Source organism: Plectropomus leopardus, chromosome 17 (genome assembly GCF_026936395.1).
Source record: "Plectropomus leopardus strain MGB_pleo_1.0 chromosome 17, ASM2693639v1, whole genome shotgun sequence".
In the NCBI taxonomy this organism is placed as follows: Eukaryota; Metazoa; Chordata; class Actinopteri; order Perciformes; family Serranidae; genus Plectropomus; species Plectropomus leopardus.
Window position 1 is genome coordinate 17531479 of NC_142192.1, and position 22371 is coordinate 17553849.

General features: G+C 39.9%; 1 protein-coding gene across 5 annotated transcripts in view; it reads left to right on the forward strand.

Annotated features, from left to right (window-relative positions):
* Window positions 1-22371, forward strand: part of col16a1 (collagen, type XVI, alpha 1) — a 176917-nt gene that overhangs the window by 79534 nt on the left and 75012 nt on the right. For 4 of the 5 annotated variants that reach the window (XM_088090134.1, XM_088090133.1, XM_088090137.1 and 1 more), the window contains 17 exons: window positions 804-1085; window positions 2443-2523; window positions 6334-6402; window positions 10575-10607; window positions 14536-14571; window positions 14666-14716; window positions 15007-15039; window positions 15200-15244; window positions 15689-15727; window positions 15892-15954; window positions 18482-18526; window positions 18630-18725; window positions 20175-20213; window positions 20503-20547; window positions 20669-20704; window positions 20785-20907; window positions 21568-21603. In XM_088090134.1, coding sequence (XP_087946260.1) covers window positions 804-1085; window positions 2443-2523; window positions 6334-6402; window positions 10575-10607; window positions 14536-14571; window positions 14666-14716; window positions 15007-15039; window positions 15200-15244; window positions 15689-15727; window positions 15892-15954; window positions 18482-18526; window positions 18630-18725; window positions 20175-20213; window positions 20503-20547; window positions 20669-20704; window positions 20785-20907; window positions 21568-21603 — 1152 coding nt within the window. The remainder of the gene's footprint in view (window positions 1-803; window positions 1086-2442; window positions 2524-6333; window positions 6403-10574; window positions 10608-14535; window positions 14572-14665; window positions 14717-15006; window positions 15040-15199; window positions 15245-15688; window positions 15728-15891; window positions 15955-18481; window positions 18527-18629; window positions 18726-20174; window positions 20214-20502; window positions 20548-20668; window positions 20705-20784; window positions 20908-21567; window positions 21604-22371) is intronic. The other variant, XM_088090136.1, reaches the window with a different exon arrangement.

Below are 22371 nucleotides of genomic sequence, written 5' to 3' on the forward strand. Positions count from 1 at the left end.
GTGCATCCCTCTGCTGACCAGTGCTGGAATATAACTAAGTACATTTACTCAAGTACTGTCATTTTTATGATATTTTTTATGATACTTAAGTATTTGAATCTCCTGCAACTTTCTTCCACTCTTCTACACTTCAGACGGAAATATTGTACTTTTAACTCAACCACTATTATTAGATAACTGCTTTACAAATAAAGTTTTTTTGCGTAAAGTTTTTTTACATACTACAATTACTTGCGTAATTGGCAACTATTTTTACAATTGTTTAATCATTTTCCAAAAAATATTTTATGGTTCCAACGTGTCATATACAATATGTATGAGAATTTGCTGCGTTTTCTAATCTTGCTGCGTTGTGTAATCATTTTGTTGAATTAAATTTATTTAAACCTTTTTGCATGCATACTTTTACTCACAATCCTTAATACATTTTGCTGAAACACATTTACCTTGTATTTTATTAAACAGTAGGCATAGGTCAGTTTCATTGCTGCAGAAGGTCTTCTATTTCTTAAGCCTTTTGGGGTTTCATATCTCCAGTCTTAGCCATGTGCCAGAGTGTTTGCACATGGCACAATACCCATCTACCTGTCTAGGGGGCGTTACCTATGCTAATGCGTGACTTACGTTTCATCATTGAGCACACCTGGGTAAGAGTAAATTTTGATAGTTAAAAATGTTTGGTGTATCTGGAGTTGACTTCTCTTATATTTTGTCCTACGAAAAAATATAAGAGCCATTTAAGAGAATGTTGCTGTATGAGGCCCACTGTTTGGTGTCTAATTAGCACTTGTCTCAAAACCCAGCTCTCTGTAGACCTAAATGGCCCCGATGGCACCCTGTCCGTGCGTGCCAGGGGGGCAGACCCTGAAGCTGATCTGGTGAGCTGCGTTTTCAACGGAGAGGGGGTGGAGGCCTTGATGGACTTGAGCTGGCACAAGGTGGCCCTCAGCGTGCAACAAGGAGCCGCCTCCCTTTACATGGATTGCAACTCCATTGAAACCAAACCCCTGGAGCCACGTGGAGTTCTGCCCACTGACGGACACACTCTGCTGGGCATTCGGGCTTCAGACGCCGGGCCCGTGCAGGTATTAATCTATGGAGAGAGCAAATACTGAAATGAGAGGGGGAATTTGTGTGAGCTCTTGATTAAATATGCAGTGTGTGACTACCCTATCTTGGCAATGGAACGGCTTTTGATCAAGTTTAAACTCTGCAATGTAAATGTCATCTAAACTTGCTGTTTGAAAGTGTGGTGACCTTTAGTCCCTCTTTGTATGAGGAACAAACAGTTCTTCTCGGTTTTGGAAGTTTTTGAATGAACCAAATTCCCTTATTGGGACAAGTACCATAGAGAATGGCATGGTAATGCTTTGTTGCATAATGTAACTCAGTATGCTCTCGGCATATACAATTTTGATAACAAACCAGGCTTTTTCCACACATCCCTATTTCCAGCAGGATAGACAGTGAAATATTTCTGGTGAACCAACCTCCCACAGAGGCCTTTCTGCTGAACTCAGTCATTTTCTCCATGCATGTATGTGTATTTTTGAATGAATTAATGAATATTTTCATTTTGAACATGTAAACATAATATAACAGGGAAAAAGAAGTATATAAAGTATATATATATATATATATATATATATATATATATATATATATATATATATATATATAAATAAAAAGCTTAACATTTAGTGATTTGGACATATCCAAAAATGACTGGGAAGTAGTGCAAATGTATTTAATCCCACCCCTTCTCCATAATGCACTGATGGTTTATTATTCAGCTTCCTTATTAATATAACCTATACAATAGTCAACAAGGAAGAGACAAACAATACAAATAAATAAACTGCAATCACTTTGAAGTCGTCAAACACCCTCTTCATTCCTGTACCTTGTGAAAATGATTCATTTATGCCGCTTTTTAAATTGGTTTATGTTTGGACATTATTTAAGCTCCTCATTCATACATACATTTTAACATTTCTATGTGTGTTTGTTTTAGAGCGTAGGCTATGCCCCTGAGGTACTGTTGTCTTTGAGGCAATCTCATTCAGCCCTGATTGAAAAAAGCGAGCGGCCAACCTGGGAGAATGAGCCTGTAGTGAGACGGGACTATTAAAGCTGAATAGATCCAGTAATCCAGGCACTTAGTTTGACGATCAATTAGCGGCCTAGTTAGAAGCAGGCAGAGTATTTTGTTAGCACAGGGAGGAGTGTTCTTACCTGTGCACACATGCATACACACACACATGCATACACACACGTGTAAACCCACTGACAAAGTGCTTTCCTAATACTTTATATAAATGAGAAATTAATTGGCTCACAGCCTTGTTTACCTCCCTATTTAAACTTAATTTACATTAAACAAAAGAGGACTTAAATGGTCTTGTTATTAAGTATATCTCTCTCTCTATCTCTCTCTCCCAGATGGACATTCAGCAGGTGATGCTGTATTGTGATCCGTCCCTCGCCATGCAGGAGGCGTGCTGTGAGATACCTGGGGCACGGGTGAGACAGGCAACCTTTACTTTCTGATACACAATGATGAACATCAACATTAAACTTGTGTGGGGCAAGGACTATTCATAAATGCTCTACAGTGGGTTCTCTCCTGCTTCTCCCTATTTAATACAAATAATAGGAAATCCATACCAGTGCTACACAGTGTGAGGAAATTATGTTTTGTGTTGTTGAATTTCGTTGTAACAATATTACTTGTGATAAATGAATAGACATTAAATCATACTCGGTTTTATGCTGCTTTCATTAACTTGCTAAAATACAACAAGTTGCTTGTTATCATACTAAGAATACTGCAGTCTTTTGCGGCGTGTTTATCAGTCAAAGTAACATCGTAATGACCATACAAAAAAGCGATATATTGTGCAGCCCTAATTTAGAATTCAAAGGATAACTTCACCTTTTTGGGAAATATTACTTGCTTTCTGGTATAGATTTAGATATGGAGATGAATACTATTGTTTCTAGTTTTCATGCCAACGCGCTGAAGACAGCTGTGGCTGAAGGCATTATGTTTTCAGTTTGTCCATCTGTATGTCCATCTGTACATCAATGCCATTCTTCTGAATGCAGTATCTCAAGAATGCCTTTGGGAAATTTCTTCAAACTTGCCAGAGACATTCACTTCGACTCAAGGATAAACTGATTAGATTTTGGTGATCAAAGGTCATGTTCATTCTGTGCCTGTTTTATTCTCTTGAACCAATATCTCAAGGAAACCATGAAGGAATTTCTTCAAATTTAGCACAAATGTCTTTTTGGAGAAGAATAAATTGATTAGATTTTGGTGGTCAACAAAACGTTTCTCATAAATGTCTGATAGAATAAAATGATGAAGTGAGGACATTTTATATCCAAAAGGTCATAGGTCAACTTCATTGTGACATCATATTCTGCAAAAACACTTTTCTTGACATTACCTAACACCATAACACAAGAACAGAATAATTGGTCTGATGCTAAATTGGTGATACTAATCTTGAAAGTGTTCTGATTATTTAGATCTGCTGTGCTGCAGAGTTGAAGATGTGTGTGATACAGTTTGTGCTAAGCTAACTGCTTGATAGCAAGGGGCTTGAACCCCTTATGCAAGCTGAAAGGGGACCCATTTTAACCAGTTGAGCCCCTTGCAACCCAAAATTTTTGGTCTAAGCCCAGTCTTCATATGGGGCTAGAGTGGGACATTAGTGTGGAGCAACGTCATCAGGGGAAACAGCTTTGCTGTAGCTTTAAGACTGTCTTTAGAGGTTTCAGACTCACAGAAATCTTAGCCCCAGTCAACAGGCGCCAGCCGCAGGAAATTTCTTTCCAGGAAGCTTCTTTTCTCAGTGAAACATAATCCAGACCTAATCTAGTTATTTGCTGGAAGGTTACTGTGCAACAGCTGCAAGAAAAGCTGAGTTTGCACTATCAGAATTAACCATAAACAGTCTCCACATTTGCTCTGGAGGCTTATAACTGTTAATCAGCAACACTTTATCTTTTTAATGCATTATGCTCAATTATTTACTTCCTACTTATTTCAGATGTTCAGAAAGAAGAAAAAAACAACAACACTGCTGGCTGTATAACAATCTTTCAGCATCTTGATTTAGGCTACCACAAAAATGAAAAAAGCCTGTCTTATGTTAGTTTACACAGAATTCTTCAGAGGCTTCATGTAACATAGGGCAGTGTGTATACAAATTGACTGGGCTTGGAGTAAATCTATTGTGCACAATTATGTCACATCAACTGTGGTTTACCAATATTGTTTGTACTCCGAAAGTGTGACTAAAAACCTAATTGAAAGTATCACTTGCTCTCTCTTGCAGCCTCAGATATACAATTTTTCACCCTATTTCCTTTTCTTTCTCATTTCTCTTTCTTTCTCTTCTCTTGATGTGTATTTTTACGCAGTTACTGTTTGCAGGCTTCAGAGAAATAAAAAAGAGATTCACTGGACCTAAATAAAACAGCATGTTTCTGTTAGACAGACGAAAACAGAGCAAGTGATTGTTCAGGTATGGGAAGAATTGCAAACAGCTAGTTCTTGGGGTTTATTTTTAAGCGGAAGGTATTTTTGTGCTCAGCCAACTTTTTGTCAGAATTCTCCAGGGTGTCTATGCTTGTGTGTGCATGAGATGATGTCTTTTTCATTACCAAATGAATATTTGAGAAGGATACAAATAGGGTGAGAAGTTGCCACAGAACTTTGAAACTGTAGAGTCCTCTTGAGGAAGGACTGAATGCTGTAGAATTGTTGATTAGAGGGTTTGAAAAAGGAAACCTCTTCTCCTTTGCTCAAGGCATGTGTGCTTCAGGGCTCCCTGCAAGCTACGTTTGAAAATGAGAAGTGGAGGAGCATGTATGCGCATATGTAGACACCAGCCTGCATGCTCACACACCCTTGAAGGCTGCATCTTCTTGAAACACAAAGGAAAGAGATGGAACTGCTTGTTGTCAATTGCTCTGACATTGTGGTCTGAAAGTGGCAGTGACCTCATGTGGGATCCTAGTGGCTTGAAGCTCTTACTGAGTATCTCAGTGCTGGCTTGATGTATCCGGAACCTGCTTCCCGACCTCAGCAGCGAGAAATGGCTGTTATTTAGCTGTTTGGGATTTTTAGCGATTCTCCTGGCCTTATTTTTGCACTGCCTGGTGTAAACATCATTTAGGCATGGTAGAGCAGTGCCTATAGTATGTTCAGCCAACAAAACACTCTTTGCAGGGCTTTGCAGTACTGTTCTGTGCTGTTTCTCTTCAAGGGAGTGACATTGTTTGTTAGGATGATCTCCATGGTGCAGGAGTAGAAATTTCTCAGTATTTTAGAGGACACCTGGAGTTTCAGTATGTAGTGTCTATGTCAAGCCCTCAGTGTTGAGGACACCAAGGTACTGGAAGCTGTTTACCCTCTCCACCCAGAACCCGTTGGTACTAAGGGAAGTGTAGTTCCTTCCCTGCATGTTCCAAATCACAAGTATTAGCTCTTTTGTTTTGCTAATGTTTAGAAGTAGATTTTTTCTGACCCCAGTGGCTCAGGTCTTCTGTAGTCAGGCTCACCACAGCTATGTCATCAGCAAACTTGATGATGTTGGATTGAAAAGTTTCTACACAGTTGTGAGTGTTCAGGGAGTACAGCAGGGGGCTCAAAACGCAGCCCTGGGGTGTTCCGATGTTAAATATGAGGGGGGCAAGTGGTGTGCTCACCTACCTTTACTACCTGTGGTCTCCTTGTTAAAAAGTCAATGACCCAAATGCACAATTTCACTGTGTTCTTGACTGTCTTGTTCTGTTAAACAAACCATGAATTAGATGCCACAATTCTGAATTACATACATATGTATGTTGTTTTTTTTTATTATTTTCTAAATTATTTAAAATAAAATGGTTTCATCTGCCTCACTTGTATTTTGTGTTTATTGCTAATTAGCAAATGTTGCTGCTGATATGCCAAACTAAGATGATGAACGCCTGCTAAACTTCTGCACTGGCACCGTTACTGTGAACATTTTCTCATACAGTTTTTAACCTAAATGCACCTTAAGTTTAGCCTTGCACAGCTACTAGCATGGCTATAGACTCTTATTTTAGATCAAGTCATGACCTGACTCCCTTTGACTTGACTGATTGTTTTTATTATTCCTACAAGAGGAGACTTACCCCTGAAAGATTTTTTCTTGCAGCATTATAAATATTAGAAAACAGGACAACTATAGTAAGAGAAAAGACTAAATCAGGACATATTTAACTTCTGTGCTTGCATTGCTGCAGTGTTCTTTTACCCTGTCTTAAATTATGTCTATTGTATGTTTGCAGTGTCCACCAGATGTTCCCAAGAGCCGCCGTGCTGCTGAGAATGACCTCTTGGATAACACTTTTAACCAGGTAAATAAACAAATGTACACAAAGAAAGACATTTTTATGATGGTCACACAGAAAATACTAAAAGTAAACACACACTTGCACCATATAAACGGTTGATGGGCTGCATTTATGTAGCGCTTTTCTAGTCATAGCAACCTCTCAAAGCCGATTACAACACAGGCAACATTTACACACTGGTGGCTGACCTCCGAGCCACAGTATGGATGGTGGCTAGTGCCAGACACTGGAAATTCACTTCTTATGCTTTAATTATTGTAAAATCAATGACAAGCACTTAAATCCAGCAACAAGGTCCGGGAAAAGGGGTTTTGAATCTTCCACAAACACTGTCACTTCCATCTTAAATTATCACAACACATGGCTCCCATCAGGCACAGACATAACACACACAGACCCAAACAAGGATTTGGCCTGAAATAGCTTTGTTCTTGAGACAGTTTGAGTTAGATGCTCCTGCTGGCAGGCAAACACTGGCCTGTAGGACTTTCACCAAATGGCTTAGATGTTCTCCCTTGAAGCTCTGCATTGAAAAACATGTTTTCTACTCTGCTGCACACTTAAGCACTGAGTTTTATGTGACTTCAGTTCAGTTAAATCTGCTCGTAGCAATCTTTCAAAGTGTCTGCGGGCAACATCGAATGTGTGACAAATGGAGCCTTACGCAACACATGGGAGCAGTTTTTCCATGAATTTCCATGGTGTTTTTTATGGCTGCTTCAATGCTGCGTGATACATGAAGTTCGTCCAGTATAACGTAAAGGCAATTTATTTTTGTTTCCACAGCCGCTTGTTTCATCATTCATATTAATGGGATCTATATCCAATTATCTATTCATTAGGGCCTGGTGTTTGTCTTGTGGAGAGCTGGTGTTAACTTAGAGCTCTGGCAGACTTCAGGACACAGTAATCAATCCCATGGATGGGTTCAGCCAGACACAGTTAGAATAACTCAGGCATGCTATCTCTCTCTTTGTTTCTTTCTCTCTCTCACCTGTAATTCTTTCTCTCCTCCTCGGCTATCAGTTGTTATAGACTGTTTTCATATAAGAGATATGTTTAGCTTTATATAGTACAATATTCCATGCCTTTTATTGTTCCAACAACCTTCCTCCTTACTGCACTACAGATGTGTAACTGCTATGAATGCAGCCCAGACACATTTCTGTCCTCATTTCACATTTTTTAATCTATGCGGTCTCCTTTCTCTTTTGCCCTATTTCACATTGGGCACATACATGCACAGACTAGCTTGAGAAGTTTCTATTTTTAAGCTTTGTGCACAGTAAATGAGCAATGAAATCCAAGATTCCAGTATGCAGGCCAGATGTTGCTGAGCCATAGCACTGCTGCCATTAAACTAAGCCTCACTGAGTGTATTGAACTCAGCATATGTGGAATGTCACGTGTTTTGTGTGTGGAAACAGTACTGTAAACTATTGCAAGTGAGCGCAGGGTAACCTGGGGTCAACATGTTGGAATACGATTTTAAACATGAAAATCTGTTTTGGGGGATTACTATAGCATATGCGGCAAAATAAAATGTATAAACCCTTTTGTGGCTTCAAAAAGAGCTGCGTAAAGTCTGTCAAACTGCAGTTTGACAATTACTTGAGTCAGCGTCAATTGGGTCTGAAGACTACAACTATGAAAATGACTTGAAAAAGTACTTGATTTGGACATAAGTATTTACACACACACACACACACACTGACAGGGGTATCCGTTAACATCACATAGCTATTGCTGTTATGTTACTTAACAGAACTTAACAGATTAACCTCTTTGTGTGGTTAGGGGTTTGATGCTACATTAGCTGCTACTAGCACAACACACCAGAATCTCCAACCAAATTGTTAATGGTCAAGTTTCATTGTGAGTAATGTAGGTGGCAGGTTTTGACATTGAAGACAAATGTGTGGAATAAAAAATATATTTGCTTCTTCTACACTGATTTTGACTGTTTGAAGTGTTCATAGTAAATCCAACAATTTTATAGTAGTGCAATGCTAAGACCTCTTTAAACACAATAGCTTAGGAAATACTTCTGAAATGTTTGCTCTCTTGTAAAAAAGTTAAATTTGAAGATCAATACCATTGTGATGTCTGTAGCCTACAGTAAGTATAAAGCCACAACTAGCAGTCACTTGCCTTAGCCCAGCATAAAGACTGGATACAGGCAAACAGCTAGCCTTGGGGTCAAGTTAGCTAAATAAAATACTGTATATCAGCTAAGCGTATTTCCCAAATTGTCAAAGTACTGCTTTTAAGGCTGGAAAACCCTTTTATTCCACACTATCAGAATATGACACATATTTATTAAAGCTTGTTCCAAGTCAAGATATTATTACCTTATACACATTTCCTAAAACTAAAGCCTGCATATGTGATATCTTTGGGATGTGTGTGTGTACCATTACTTGTGTCTGTGTTTGGGTCACAGCAGTGACTGCTTTCCTGAGGTATGACAAATCTCACCCACACTTTTTTTCATCATCCAGCAGTGTAACCCCCCCTTTCTTTTTTTCTTGCTTTCAACCAGCTTAAAGGTCATCTGGTCCCTGGAGGACCCAAAGGCTTCTTTATGTCTTTTTTGCTCAGGTCTCGGTGTGTTTCTACTTGACTTTCTATGTTGAAGTTTAAAACCAGCTGTAAAATGTCTTCTCTGGTCCCCCCTTTGCTGAAACTCCTCCTTATTTTTCTCATTCTAACTTGCCATCTTGAACAAATTGTTTCCGTTCAGCTTCCCAATCCTTCTTCTGTGTTTCTTGTCGTTGACTTTTTTTTGTGTCTGATTTGTAACTCTGTGCACAGCAGGGTCCATCTCTTTATTTGCCTATGGGCTAATGGGGTACAGTACTTCTCTTTGTCTCCCTGCTCACCCGCTTTCATCTCTTTTTACACTCAGAATAAAGAATAACTGTTAATGACCTGTGTGTGGAACCAAGATGGCCCTCATTCCTCTTTTCTTTGTTGTGTATCTGATGCAATGAATTGTAATGGAAACAAGGTTTAAAGGGATGCACTGCACATGCTACAGGAAAACAACAGATGTCATATCATGTTGATATTGTGGAGACTGTCAAATGTAATAGCTGCCATTCCCAGGAACATCTTCAAAGGATTCAGTTACTGTGAACTGTAGCAGAACTGCCAGTGACTGGGAATACAAACTATGCTTCAAGGTTTGAGAAGAATTTTCGAAACTGTGCATTCATTTCTTGATACATTTGAGGAATAATTGCACCAATTTGGATGTTATCAGCCCATAAAATGGCAGTTATGTGTTTTTTTAACTTCATAAAAATGAGTTAGAAGTTGCATGCCACACCAGCAGATAAGGCCATTATTAGCACATTACTTGCCCATTATTAGTGATTTTTAGCCTCACAGATAAGGGTTAGAAGGGTCCTGCCACACCTGCTATTTGGTTCAAAGGCCATTGTCAGCCCATTAAATGGTTGTTTGCATATGAAATGTGGTATGGTAGCAGTTTTGTCAGAAACAGTCTTACAAAAACTACATGGTTAGGTTTGGTTGAACATATCATATAACACATAATATATAATATACATATAACTATCTCTGGTTAAAGTGGGTCAACATTTACTTTTAATTTAACACGGGACACAAATCCCTTTCTCCTCGGTGAAAGTCCTGGGATTTTGACCCAACCACAATATCTCCATCCCACCATTTATGCTCCCACACCAGACTTTCTTTTTTGCTCCTGTCACAATTATTCGGCTCATGAGAAGTTGCCACCTAATGATACATGCAAATGACAATGTCATGGCCTAATAATAGCCTTTTTAACCTATAGTCGCTATCTTTGATGCTTATAATCACTGATAGCAGCCATTTAATGGAATAAAATAATAACTGGGTGAGAATTGGGACTGAAATAAGAAGTAGACTACAACTACTGCCAAAATTGAGGATACCAGACTACAGTGCCCCTCAAAGCAATTGATTCAGCATGTCTGGATATGATTTTAGTCAGATTTGGCCATCAAACTGTCAACATTATCGTCTAAACATAGACAGAAACCAATTTTGGACCAACATGAAGCCAGCGACAGTAGTAATATTGAGGTCATGTGATGTGAAATGAAAAAAGCCTGATGATTTCTTTCTTTTATTTTTTTTTCTCTTTTCTTTCCCTCTACCAACAGGAGATTTTTGCATCAAAGGATCTGGCAGAGAAAGTAAGCCTCTCACACACACACAAACACACCCACACTTGATTTTACAGTATTGAATTGCTAATGAGACTTGTGGGACGGCACAAAGGCTCAGACCAAGATGGTTATGTCAAAGCAAGCCTCAAGCCACAGTCCAAACACATGCATGTTCAGTTGAATTTTAGACTCTAAAAGTCCAGTGTGATATTAAGAGAATAAAAAATACACCTCCATTTTGTGTAAATCCAAAAATGAAGAAAGTATAGCGGCTGTATGTGTGTACACTTATGTTGTGTGTGTTGCACCGGGGGTTAGAAAAATATTCTATTTCCCACTCCCTCATGCACACCCAGCTTGCTGACTGACCAAGGACTGATTTACACCTCATTATGCGGAGAGTCTCAGTCGGGAGTTGCTGCTGCCTATTAATTTTGTCATTCACCTACAATGGGCATGTTCTGTTCACAAATAGAATACAAAACTCTAGACGCTTCATTATGTTGCTCCTGTGTGTGCTTACTAATGCAGCTGGCCGCCCCCCCTGACTTCCTCAATGTAGGTTACTACCTGGGTTGAAGCACAGCTTGCCCTGCCACTGGGGGGCAAACACTTGCAAGAAACAAAAGTGACTTTTACTCCAGTTCTGTGAATTTGCTTTGGTCAAGTTACACAGGTGGCTGTTTTTTCAGGGTAAAAATAGGCATAGCTCCCTTAGGAATCCTGTGATAATATAACATGATATTATGCGCTGCAACACAATACAAAAAAATATGCCATGCAGGCGAATGTATTAATGTGATTATGATAATAAATGGTCTGAATATGGGATAAATTTGTCTTTTGCTGCACAATCCTAAAGCTTAGTCAGAAACCAATTTCCATCACAGTGTTCATGTCATGCTGCTTCAGCTATTCCTCCATAGTTTGTTCCTACTATAACACTGGCTTCTTGGTTGTTTGAGTCAAAAGGCTCAGCAAGAATCTATTAACACAAAGGGCTATACCAGAAATAAAATCCCAGCATCTACTTCTTGTCTTTGCCATGAGATCATGCACCAGAGTAGTTAAAATTTTATAAAGTGCACGAGTGAGCACATGATCCTTAAATATAATCTCTTTTACATATTTTGAAAATTAGAGCAAATGCAAGTTCTACTGTATGTTTATACTGGTATTAGATTTTTATTAGTGTGCCCTTGTTCTGTCAAGTCTTGGCAGCTAGAAAGGCATTGCCAAAAAATGAGCCCATTGGGATGTTTAATACCAAAAAAACAAGGCTCACTGACAGAATGTTGGTGCCAAAAATGCAGCCTGTCTTTTGAGATGTTTAATCTAATAAATGAGCATAGATGTTGGCATGCATAATGTATAATGAGAGCCTGCGTACTGGGATTTTGGATGTCAAAAACCAAGTCTATTTATTTGGGTGTTTAATTCTTAAAGGGACAGTTTACTTGACAGTCAAAAATTTATATTTTTCCTCTTATCTTTAGTGCTATATACCAGTCATAGTTGTTTTGGTGTGAGTTGCTGAGTGTTGGAGATATCGGCCTTAGAGATTACTGTCTTTTCTTCAATATAATGAAACTAGATTGCACTCAGCTTATAGAGTTCAAAGCGCAAAAGAAATACATTTTAAAAACTCAGCAGCTATGTCTCTTTCCAGAAGTCATGACCCAGCTACTCAAAATAATCCACAGGCCCTGTTGCGAGCAGTTTCATGTCACAACTACTTTCTTTTTACTGAACTACACCCACCAAACGTATCACCATGCAGATAGAAGCATGCATGTACTGAAGAACAATAGGCTTGTGTTCAGGACAGTTTTAGATGTATACATTAATGGTGTCCTCCTCAGCTGAGCATTAACTTAAGCTAGCTCAGTGGTGCCAGGAGAGCTAGCAGTAGATGCACACTTTCCCTTACTATTTTATTTAAACTGAAATACACCCACCAACCGTATTTTTCCGTGCCAAATAATGTGTGCATCTACTGCTAGCTCACCTAGCACCTGAACTTACTAACGTTACATATTCATCAAAGAGGACAGCAATCATTTTTATATCTTGCGCTGCCATGAGCAGAAGACTCTTGTCCATGACTAGATACATGCTTCCTTCCGTGGATTATCTTAAGTAGCCGTTGCATGACTTCTGGTAAGAGACATTATTTTTAAGTTTTTCAAACATTCTTCTTTGCGCTTTAAGTCCCACAAGCCGAGTGCCATCTAGTGTCATTATTTTCGAGAGAGGGTAGACATATTTACGACCCATATGTCAATATCTCCAAAGTTCTGCAGCTCACACCAAAACAATCTAGACTGATAAACAGCAATACAGGTAAGAGGGAAAATATGAATTTTTGATTTTGGGGTGAACTGTCCCTTTAAATATGACACTACTAACTGCTAACAAATCTGTGCCAAATCGAAATGTTGTACCAGGTTGTCACTTATATTAATTACATAAAAGTGTTGCTTGTGGTGACAAATGCACATAAAGTTAACACTGATGAAGTTTCCCAAAACTCTACAGAGCACTGTAGAGCGTTAGCTGGTGAGCATAATGAAACATTTAGCAGTTAAATTGGGATTTTTATTTGGATGTTTCATTATCTAGAGTCTATGAATTGTACTGCCAACATCAATATACATAAAGACAACCCATTTATTATTGCCATGAGTTAAAGCACAATGGGATAGTCAGGGAAAGGAAACAGCCACACAAGAGGAGAGGTTGAATCTCCTGGAGGACAAAGATCCACATCCAAAACATCTGGAATTAGGCATCAACAGCGAGGGGAGGGAGAGAGAAGCCTGACTGAAAAGGGGCAAGGAGGAGAAAATAGAGAGAGGGAGGCATACAGTGTGGACGGTCATTTGCTTGTAAGATAACAAACAAGAGAAACTGAGGTTTTTGGTAAACCACTGCATCACTGTATAAATATAAAAAACACACCTATGGACATATCTACCTTATATTCAGTGAGCATGGTGTTAATGATTTTCAGCGATTCGCGGTCCAATCTCTTAATTAAACAAGATTAGTAAAGACAAAAAAATTGGCTAAATTGCAGGGATATTTCAGTGTCATTTCACAATGCCACAGAGAAAGTTTGCTGCAGTTTTACAGTGATCTAAATTTTCCATTTCAAAGCTGAATGTAGAGAGTAAACAAAGGCAAGGCTGCTGAGGTTTTAAGTGGAACTATATGAGGATTTGACTAAGCCTACGGCCAGACAAGAGCTCGGAAAGAGTGACTCGTCACTGCATCTGGCCGAGCCAGCCATTGATAGATTTGTAGCTTGTAGGAGGGAGGGTGGAGGGGAGAGGAGAAGAGGGAGAGTTACATATTGTCTTTGTGCTTGTTACCGCCTTCTTTCGTCGTCTCAGCAAGCTCGCAGTCACTGCTTCAATATATGCAAACTTCCTGGTGTGTGAAAGCATGACTCCCAGAAACACCGGGTGGGGGATTCGGCTTTAATTACTTGCTTCCGCTAAAAATGCTTCAGTTATTTATAATGGTTATCCTTATTTGGTATGTGTGTGTGTGCAAGTGTGTGTGTGTCCTCCTGTGAGGAGCAGCTGGTCTCCTCACTCCTGTGCTGTGGGAATCAGACATTCCTATTGATCTCCGTCTCCCATGGGAGCTGTGTGTGTGTGTATGTGTGAGTGTGCTTGTGTGTATGAGTGTCTGTATGTGTGTGTGCCCACTTGCCCACCTCCCATCCTTTTTAGCTGCTTACTGTAGCAGCACAGGGGCTCAGCACAGTTTAGTTTTGTGTAACAGTGCCACCAACTGGCGACTACATAAACTACAACCAGGTTTACTTCCTTCACAAACTTCCTTTTACTCTGACTCACAGCTTGTTAAGTGGATACTAAATACAGCTGTTGATAATTCTCTCTCTCTCTCTGTCTGTCTGTCTGTCTGTCTGTCTGTCTGTCTGTAGTGTGGTGGTTGTTTACTCCTGAATAGGGAAGAAAATGTAAGGATCACTGATCTTTACTTACACTTCTTTCCATTAGAGCATGTTAAAAGTATTCTAGTGCGGTGTTTAATTATGTGTGTGTGTGTTGCAGGCAGTGAATCTTGGAGGAGTTGCTGGCTTGAAAGGGGAAAAAGGTGACAGGGTAAGTATGAAGACAAAATACACAGACTCACAAATCTGTGTGTGTAGTCAGTCTAATATCAGTGGAATGTGTTATGTCATCACATATGCCCAGACATGCCTTGCGCTGAACACCTATCTTAATACACACTCATACACACAAACACTTTGATTCTGCCGTAGTCTAATATGATGCTGGCTGGGGACCAATCCAGCATCGAGCTGATATGCATTCTTCAGTCGCTCACTGATTCTACTCCTCACCCACAAGCAATCATTCTTCTTTTCTGCCTCTCTCTCTCTCCATCTCAGGGTGATGGCTGTTCTGGCTCCCATTCAGGTCCAGTAAGTAACTTTTCCATTGCGTCTCACTCTCACGCCATGCCCCTAGTTTTTGCAGAAAAGCATTGTCTCGTTATTTGGCATGCAGCACAGTACGAACCTGAAAATTGGCCAAAAAAGTGTTCTGTGATTATACATGCCAACCAAGTATCTCTAACCTCAGTGCACAGAGGGACCCAAGGGCCAGAAGGGAGACAAAGGCGAGCCGGTGAGTGCCAATCTTCTGCTACAGGTTACAGCGCAGCTTCCCACCACCTCCTAACCTCGCCAACCCTTCAGCTATTTAGTTTGATCCTTGTTCAAAAACCTCATTATCATAGCATCCAGTCCTGATAATCATTATGGAACCAGAATGAGTGTGTATGTGTATTTACCAGTGTGTGTGCATGGACTAATATATGCAGGTGACTGTGTTTACCCACGTGTTTGACTAAGTATGCATTTGATGCATCTGATTTGTGTATGTGCATATGTACTTGCATGCCAGTTTTCTCATATTGCATGTGAATGGAGCATATGGGTCCTGCTGGTTGTCCATACGGATTGCCGACTGGTCACTGTGTTGTTTGCTATGCTCCAGTGGTGTGTGTGTGATCTCTCTTTAGAGCCAGGTCATTGATCTCGGTCTTGTCTCCATTCCTCCTCTCCACAGGCGATTCCTGCCAACTGGGGCGAAGCAGCGGGGTATAAGGTGAAAGGTTTAAGAAACATTCGGCAATGAATAATGAGATCTGACCTTTTAAATGTTCATCTGATTAATTTCTAACCCTTTATTATTTTAAATTGTCCTTTTACCTGTTTCTGTCTTACGTTTCCATATGTTTCTTGCTTTGTTTTCTCTCTGGCCCTGTGTAGGGAGAAAAGGGTCAGAAGGGAGAGATCGGTGCACAGGGTCTCACAGGAACTCCAGGGAAGGATGTAAGTGTTTTGTTTTATGTATGTGTGTTTTATTCTCTTTCAGGTAGGAAAATGCACACTGAATGGGTCATTATTGCAAAACTTAACCCCGATAGGGTGATGCAGGAACCCAGCGGGAAGCGAAAGGGTCTTGAATCACTCTTTACATGGCTATTTTAAATGAACAACGTGACACAAAATATTGTTCTAAAAATAACTTTTCTTGATTTGAAAATTATTTCATTGCTTCCACCAGAGTTTATGATCAGAAAAACTGAAGGAAAAGCCTAAATATTTACTTAGCCCACCCAGATCCTTGTCCATTCTAATGGACATTACTTTTCTGGGATGTCTTGACCTTGATTGATTACTGGGTACTTCTTGATTACTGGGTACGCTCCATTTTAACGCCGACGTATGTGCAGAGTGGGAGGAGTCTGCACACCATTTGATGGGTATTGTAGCTGGCATATCGGCCAGATCCATGGCTAAATTTGAGCGGTGAGGGCTGTGTATACGTCACCACGACCACGTGTCCAACACAAGTCTTGAGGGACTGATAAAACAGGAAACTGCTGAATGTCTGTTAGGCTTAGTTAAAAGCATATTGTGAACATTACTGTCCTTGCAGACATTTTTTTTCAACTTGGAAAGCTACTATGGCTTTTGTCCTGTCGACCGACATTGTTGCTGCCGCTGGCTGGCAGATTTCACTCCCATCAGAACAACTTTCCTGGCCCTTGCTGTTACGTGTGGAACGGTGCACTGGCGCACTGACATGGAGCACACCCGCTGTCATCTGACTCCACCCAAATGTACAAATTAATTTGATGAGATGTCTGTAAAACAGTCAAAGTGTCTGACATTATCTAAAGTGGACTGCTGTAGAGACACACCCCTTTTTTGCCATGCATGTCTGACCTTGAGGGAAGGAGGAAGTGCAAGGCATGTTTTAGTTGGTAAATTTTATTGTTAAAGTAAATAATTTGTGTCTAAACTGTGTTTAAAGTAATAATGAGATGTTATGTTGATTTATAGCTTAATATTAGCTATAAGATTTATAGCTTTTACTCAGGATTTTAACAAAAACATGAGGGTCACCGGAAAATGAATGGGAGAAATACAAATTATATAGGGACATACTGTTCTGATTGGATTATTTCAGCTAATAATGCATCTTATTGATAAGGTTCACAAAACATTCATACCATAAGAATGTTTTCCACATACTGTTCTCTGAGGATACTTCAGAAATTGAGAATATTCGTGAGTCGTGATTACAAATACAGTGCAAAATATCAGAATCAGAATCAGAATCAGAATCACGTTTATTGGCCAAGTTCAACAAATAAGGAACAAGGAATTTTTTCCGGGTTGGCAATGCTCACAGTACAGGGAAGGGAAATAAGTTAGGGATAAGAAAAATAGAAAAAAAGACAGACATAGACATGTAATTATAAATGAAATTTGTTTTTAAGCCTCGCTTACTCATTCACATGAGTTATTTTTACACAGTCAGGCATAGGGGCACATTGTGTCATAATCGGCCTATGGATCAGAACTGTGTCCATAGCAAGAGTTGTTATTCATAGAAGCACTCTGCTATTCAAAAAAACAGACCTTAAATTGCCATAATTGACCAATTAGAATCTAGTTTTGAAGAAAGCCATGTAATCAGTGGTTCGAAGAAAGAATAGGAATCAACAAAAGTGTTTTTCAGGCATGACATTTTTCTTTGTATGTACATTTTCAGTACCACAGATTTTAAAATGAGCATGCGCTCACGAACACACACATCCAATTGCACAGCCACTTTTACTAGGCTAAGAGCGGATATTCAGTAAACTTATACGGTATTACTCTTTAAGCTAAGACTCCCATTGATATGTGCTCTCCCTCTCCTCTCTCCCATGGCGTTAAGTCGGCCTGTTAATGCCTGTTAGATTAGGCTAGAGCAACAAAGCTCGCACAATCAATGCTGCCTCATTGACTGTGCTGTTCGTCTCTCACACAGGCAGGCGCCTATTCAGGAAGACTTAAACCTTTTAATCTTCCCTGTTCAGCGCAATGATCCTGTAGACGCATGAAAAGTTTTGAGGAACAAATTACAACGTGTGTGTGCTCTGAGATATCCCCCCCCCCCGGTTTCCGGCATCAGACGGCACTCACATTTAGCTGTTCACCGGGCTAAGTGCTTGTCGTGGACAGATGGATTTGGTGGAGGATAGATTTTCTTAAGCCTTCCACCCATCTGACATTGTGAATATGAATGTGCTTGTTGATGTGACTTGAATCAGGCAGCTAGAAAATATTGCATATGCATCGCTGAAGATAATACATCTTACAGACTCTGCATTTCTCCCTCTTTCTTTTTCCAATTGTAAAACGTCAAACAAATGACGGGAATCAACAAGTGTTTAACAATTCACAAAGATGTTTTAGAGATGGATTTCTGTGGAGCTTGCTTGATTATAATGGGTTAACGCTGATGATGTCACTGTCTGCACTGCTGCTGTCACTTCACTCTCTGTCTGTCACCGTTTCACAGGGTCGAGCAGGGTCCATCTGCGTAGTTGGCCCCAAGGGACAGAAGGTCTGTCTGCATTAAGTCTGGTAGTTTCTAACATCAACCTATCTGTCGCATACATTCAGTTCAGTTTGGATTTAATAGGGCTGTGTTGAACTTGTTTTCCCAGGGTACCCCAGGTTTGGTGGGTCCTGAGGGGTTAGCAGGGGAGCCAGGGAAGCCTGGACTTCCAGGACCTGCAGGAATTGGAAAGCCAGGTCAACCAGTAAGTGTGTTTTTTTTAATAAAATTTTTTAGAGGAGACAGGAGATCTTTATGATGAGTTTGCAGCTCAGCAGTATATGCCACATGGAAGTGAACATCTTCTGAAAGCTGGGAACCTTAAGATTAATTGAAATGCATACTGTGTGTCAAATGTTTCTAGTCATAAATAAACATTGTTTTGATTAAACGCCTATTCGAACTTTTAAAGGTTATAGTGTTCAGGGGCTTAAAACATTATGATGGAAGTACATGATGGCTATTTGCATGCTCAAGTATGCCACATAAGTGTTCATGGTAATTTTTGCCTTGAGACCATTTGTTACAAAGATTTGGTGTAAAACTTAAGCACTTTTTGCCACTTGAGAATTGATAAAAATGGTAGAAAAAATCCCACTAAAACACCACATTAAGGCACCTAGATAGAAAAATCTGTGCTGTGATTTCGCATAAAAAACTTTTGACATTTGGAGATTTCTGTAAGAATTGCATCTTAGTAATTTGATGTTGTGCACTCAGAGGTCACCTTATGGTCAGTATATCTTTGAAAGCCATACATCTTCCAAATACCTGAGGTCTCTGGTTTATAAATGTAAAGTCTTATGAGGCTGTGAAACTCCTAGAGATCACAGTCAGCTATTTTGTACTGTAGTGTATGTTAAAAATGTTAGCACTACAATGAAAGGACTGCTATGGAGATAATAACATCATAATGGCTCATTAAATCCTCATTAAAGACACTCACCATTCTAGTCATACCAATATCAATATCAAGACTGCTGAGGGACCCCAGTATGCAGAAATATTCAAATAGAAATGGGCCAAAATTACTTAGTTGGACTGTATAAGACAAAAACTGCATGGCTTTTACCCAGACTGCATGGAAATAGCATAGAGTAGGCATGTGTGTAAAGAGGAGACTTGTAGGTACCCACAGAACCCATTTTCATTCAGATATCATGAGGTCAGAGGTCAAAGGACCTCTGGGAAAATGGGCTTGCCAGTTTTTCTCTCAACAAAATTTAGCCTCACTCTGGAGCATTATTTAGCTCTTTCCCGTTAAGCTAGACATTGCTGATACCAATGCATTTTTTCAGTCTTGTATTTTCTTATGATACAAGTGTTAAACTCTATCTTTAAAACTCAGCCCACTACAACCTCTGAATGACATTAATATCAGCCAAGTCACCCATGGGTCTCTTAGGGTTAAAAACCCTTAAGAAATAAAGAAGTGTACACTTATTTGGTGGTGTAACTTATTATCTTAGTGTCCCGACACTCGTCTTAAAAATGGTCTCAAAGTACTTTTATGAAATGCTCTTCTCGGAAATGCAATGCAGGGCTTGGCAGAATTCCTTCTTTTGGTGCAACAGTCGTTGCCCTTGACAGAAATCTAAAAACATCTTAGGAAAGACATTTGAAAAGATTTATGTGCTTACTTTTCCTCTGTTAGGGCCCTCCTGGTGAACCGGGTGGTGCGAAGGGAGCCACGGTAGGTCCACCATTTGGCATGTTGCATATCATTTTGTAAGATAGATGAATATATTTAAAACATGACAGGTCTGATAGGAATGTTGGTTAATCACTAATCTGGGCAAGCATATTAACATAATAACTTTATGTTTTCACTGTGAAAAATTGCATGGTTGTTCTGTGGGTTCAGAAATTCCTACCATCCTTTGGCCTGCAAAACCCAAAATGACCACTGGACAAGTTAAAAACAAAGATGGTTTTGGGGGTAACAATATTCTCAAGACAAATGCAGTGATTTGTGTTAACAGGGAGATGCAGGACCTCCAGGAAAAGATGGATCGCCAGGAGATCCAGTAAGACACTTTTTGCAACACTGATTGATATTCAGCAATGTGTATGCATCAGCTTACAATATACAGTTTTCAAACTGAACTGATACATCAGTGTTTGACTGGATTTCTGCTGTTTTCACAGGGACCAAGAGGACCAGCGGGACCTAAAGGAGAGAAGGTACACATCAACATTGTATCTGAACGCCTGTGGACTCTCTCATCCGGGTATCATGTGTTTGACTCATGTTTAATCTTCAGGGTGACCCATGCGAAGTCTGCCCCGTGCTGCCTTCAGATTTGGGCAACACAGTTGCTCTGCAGGGGAAGCCCGGCCCTAAAGGAGAGCCTGGATTACCAGGGATAGGAGAGAGAGGACCTCCTGTAAGTACAACAGTTTAAATGTAATGTCAGACCGTAATGTATTCTGATCCTGCCCCGAGTGTTCAGTTTAACATTTTTACAATCCTGCTACATGTTTTATTAGGAAGTCGTAGACACAGTCTGGAGCTGTAGCTGACGATTGAACCTTGAGCACTTGTTTGATAGTGTATATATTTTATTTTTCTTATCATTCTGAGGGAAGGTATGGCGTATATTTATACCTCAGGGTTGTATTTGCCCTTGTAATTCTCACAGCAGCTCAAGGAGAGCAGGCATGATATGCCATCAAAAGTTTATTTTCCAAGGCAAAGGTCATTTCGTTAATACCTAGCGCACCCTTTTCCTCTGTGGACGCAGCATATTATGCATTGTGTTTCTCTTTCTGTTCTTTCTACATCTTCCTACTTACCCCAGCAGGTGAAACAGGGAATGATTTGTGGGGGTAAAAAAAATATATAAATCTAAAGCCTTATGAGATTCTCTGTGCAACGATTTCCAATAATGCCAGCATCCATCTGTCATACCTGGTTAGGGCAGAGGGAGAAGGAGTTGAGCACCAGTGAGAGAGAGTAAGATATGACCTTACTCTATCAAAGTTGAACTAACACTTCTGACTCATCGCTGCTCCTCTCTTCTCTTTTCTTTTCCTAAATGTACCAGGGGCTTCTGGGTGCAGATGGGAAGGCAGGACAGAAGGTACGGTATAGAGTTGTTCGTTTATAGCTTATGGTTCATTCATATTCTGTGGGAGCGTGACCTACACACACTCATCTGCAGTCCTTCACATTCATATATGCTAACATCAGCAGTGCAGAGGGCTTTTTCCTAAAGCAGATGCGAGCAAACTAGCTGAACTCCATGGAAGAGACCATAGTGCAAACACACACACACACACACACGCGCGCCCTACAAATGGCCACCTTATTATGTCTATATGGATGTATAAAGAGTTTTGGATACAGTGTAAAAGGCGGGGCCCCGTTGACTCCAATGAAATGTGCTCAATAGCGCATGAAGCTAGTCCCCAGGGAAAGCTGGTGGCAGCTTGCAGCCAAAAAAATCCCCTCCTGCCCAAAAATAATTTTCCTCACAGACCACCATTATAAAAGAGAATTCTGTAAAACTGTTTACAGGACACCTTGACCTGCAAACAAGGTCAATTATGACTCTTTCTGTTATGAATTTTGATTCATGGAGGTTTAGGCTATTTATAAAACTTTACTCAAGCAAAAAAAAAAAACAAAACAAAATAGCAAAAGCAAATGTAAAGTCTATGTTATGGCCTGAGCAGGACCTTGTGGGCGTGGCCAGCGAGAGAAATACTGCTGTGCATATTTAGTGGGTTGTATACTCTGGAAGTAAAGATGAAAGCTAGGCACTTTGTGCGCGTAAGTCCTGGGTGAGCAATTGTTATTGGACTAAATAAGCACAGTCTTAGGGGCCGGTATCTAGTTCTAATATAAC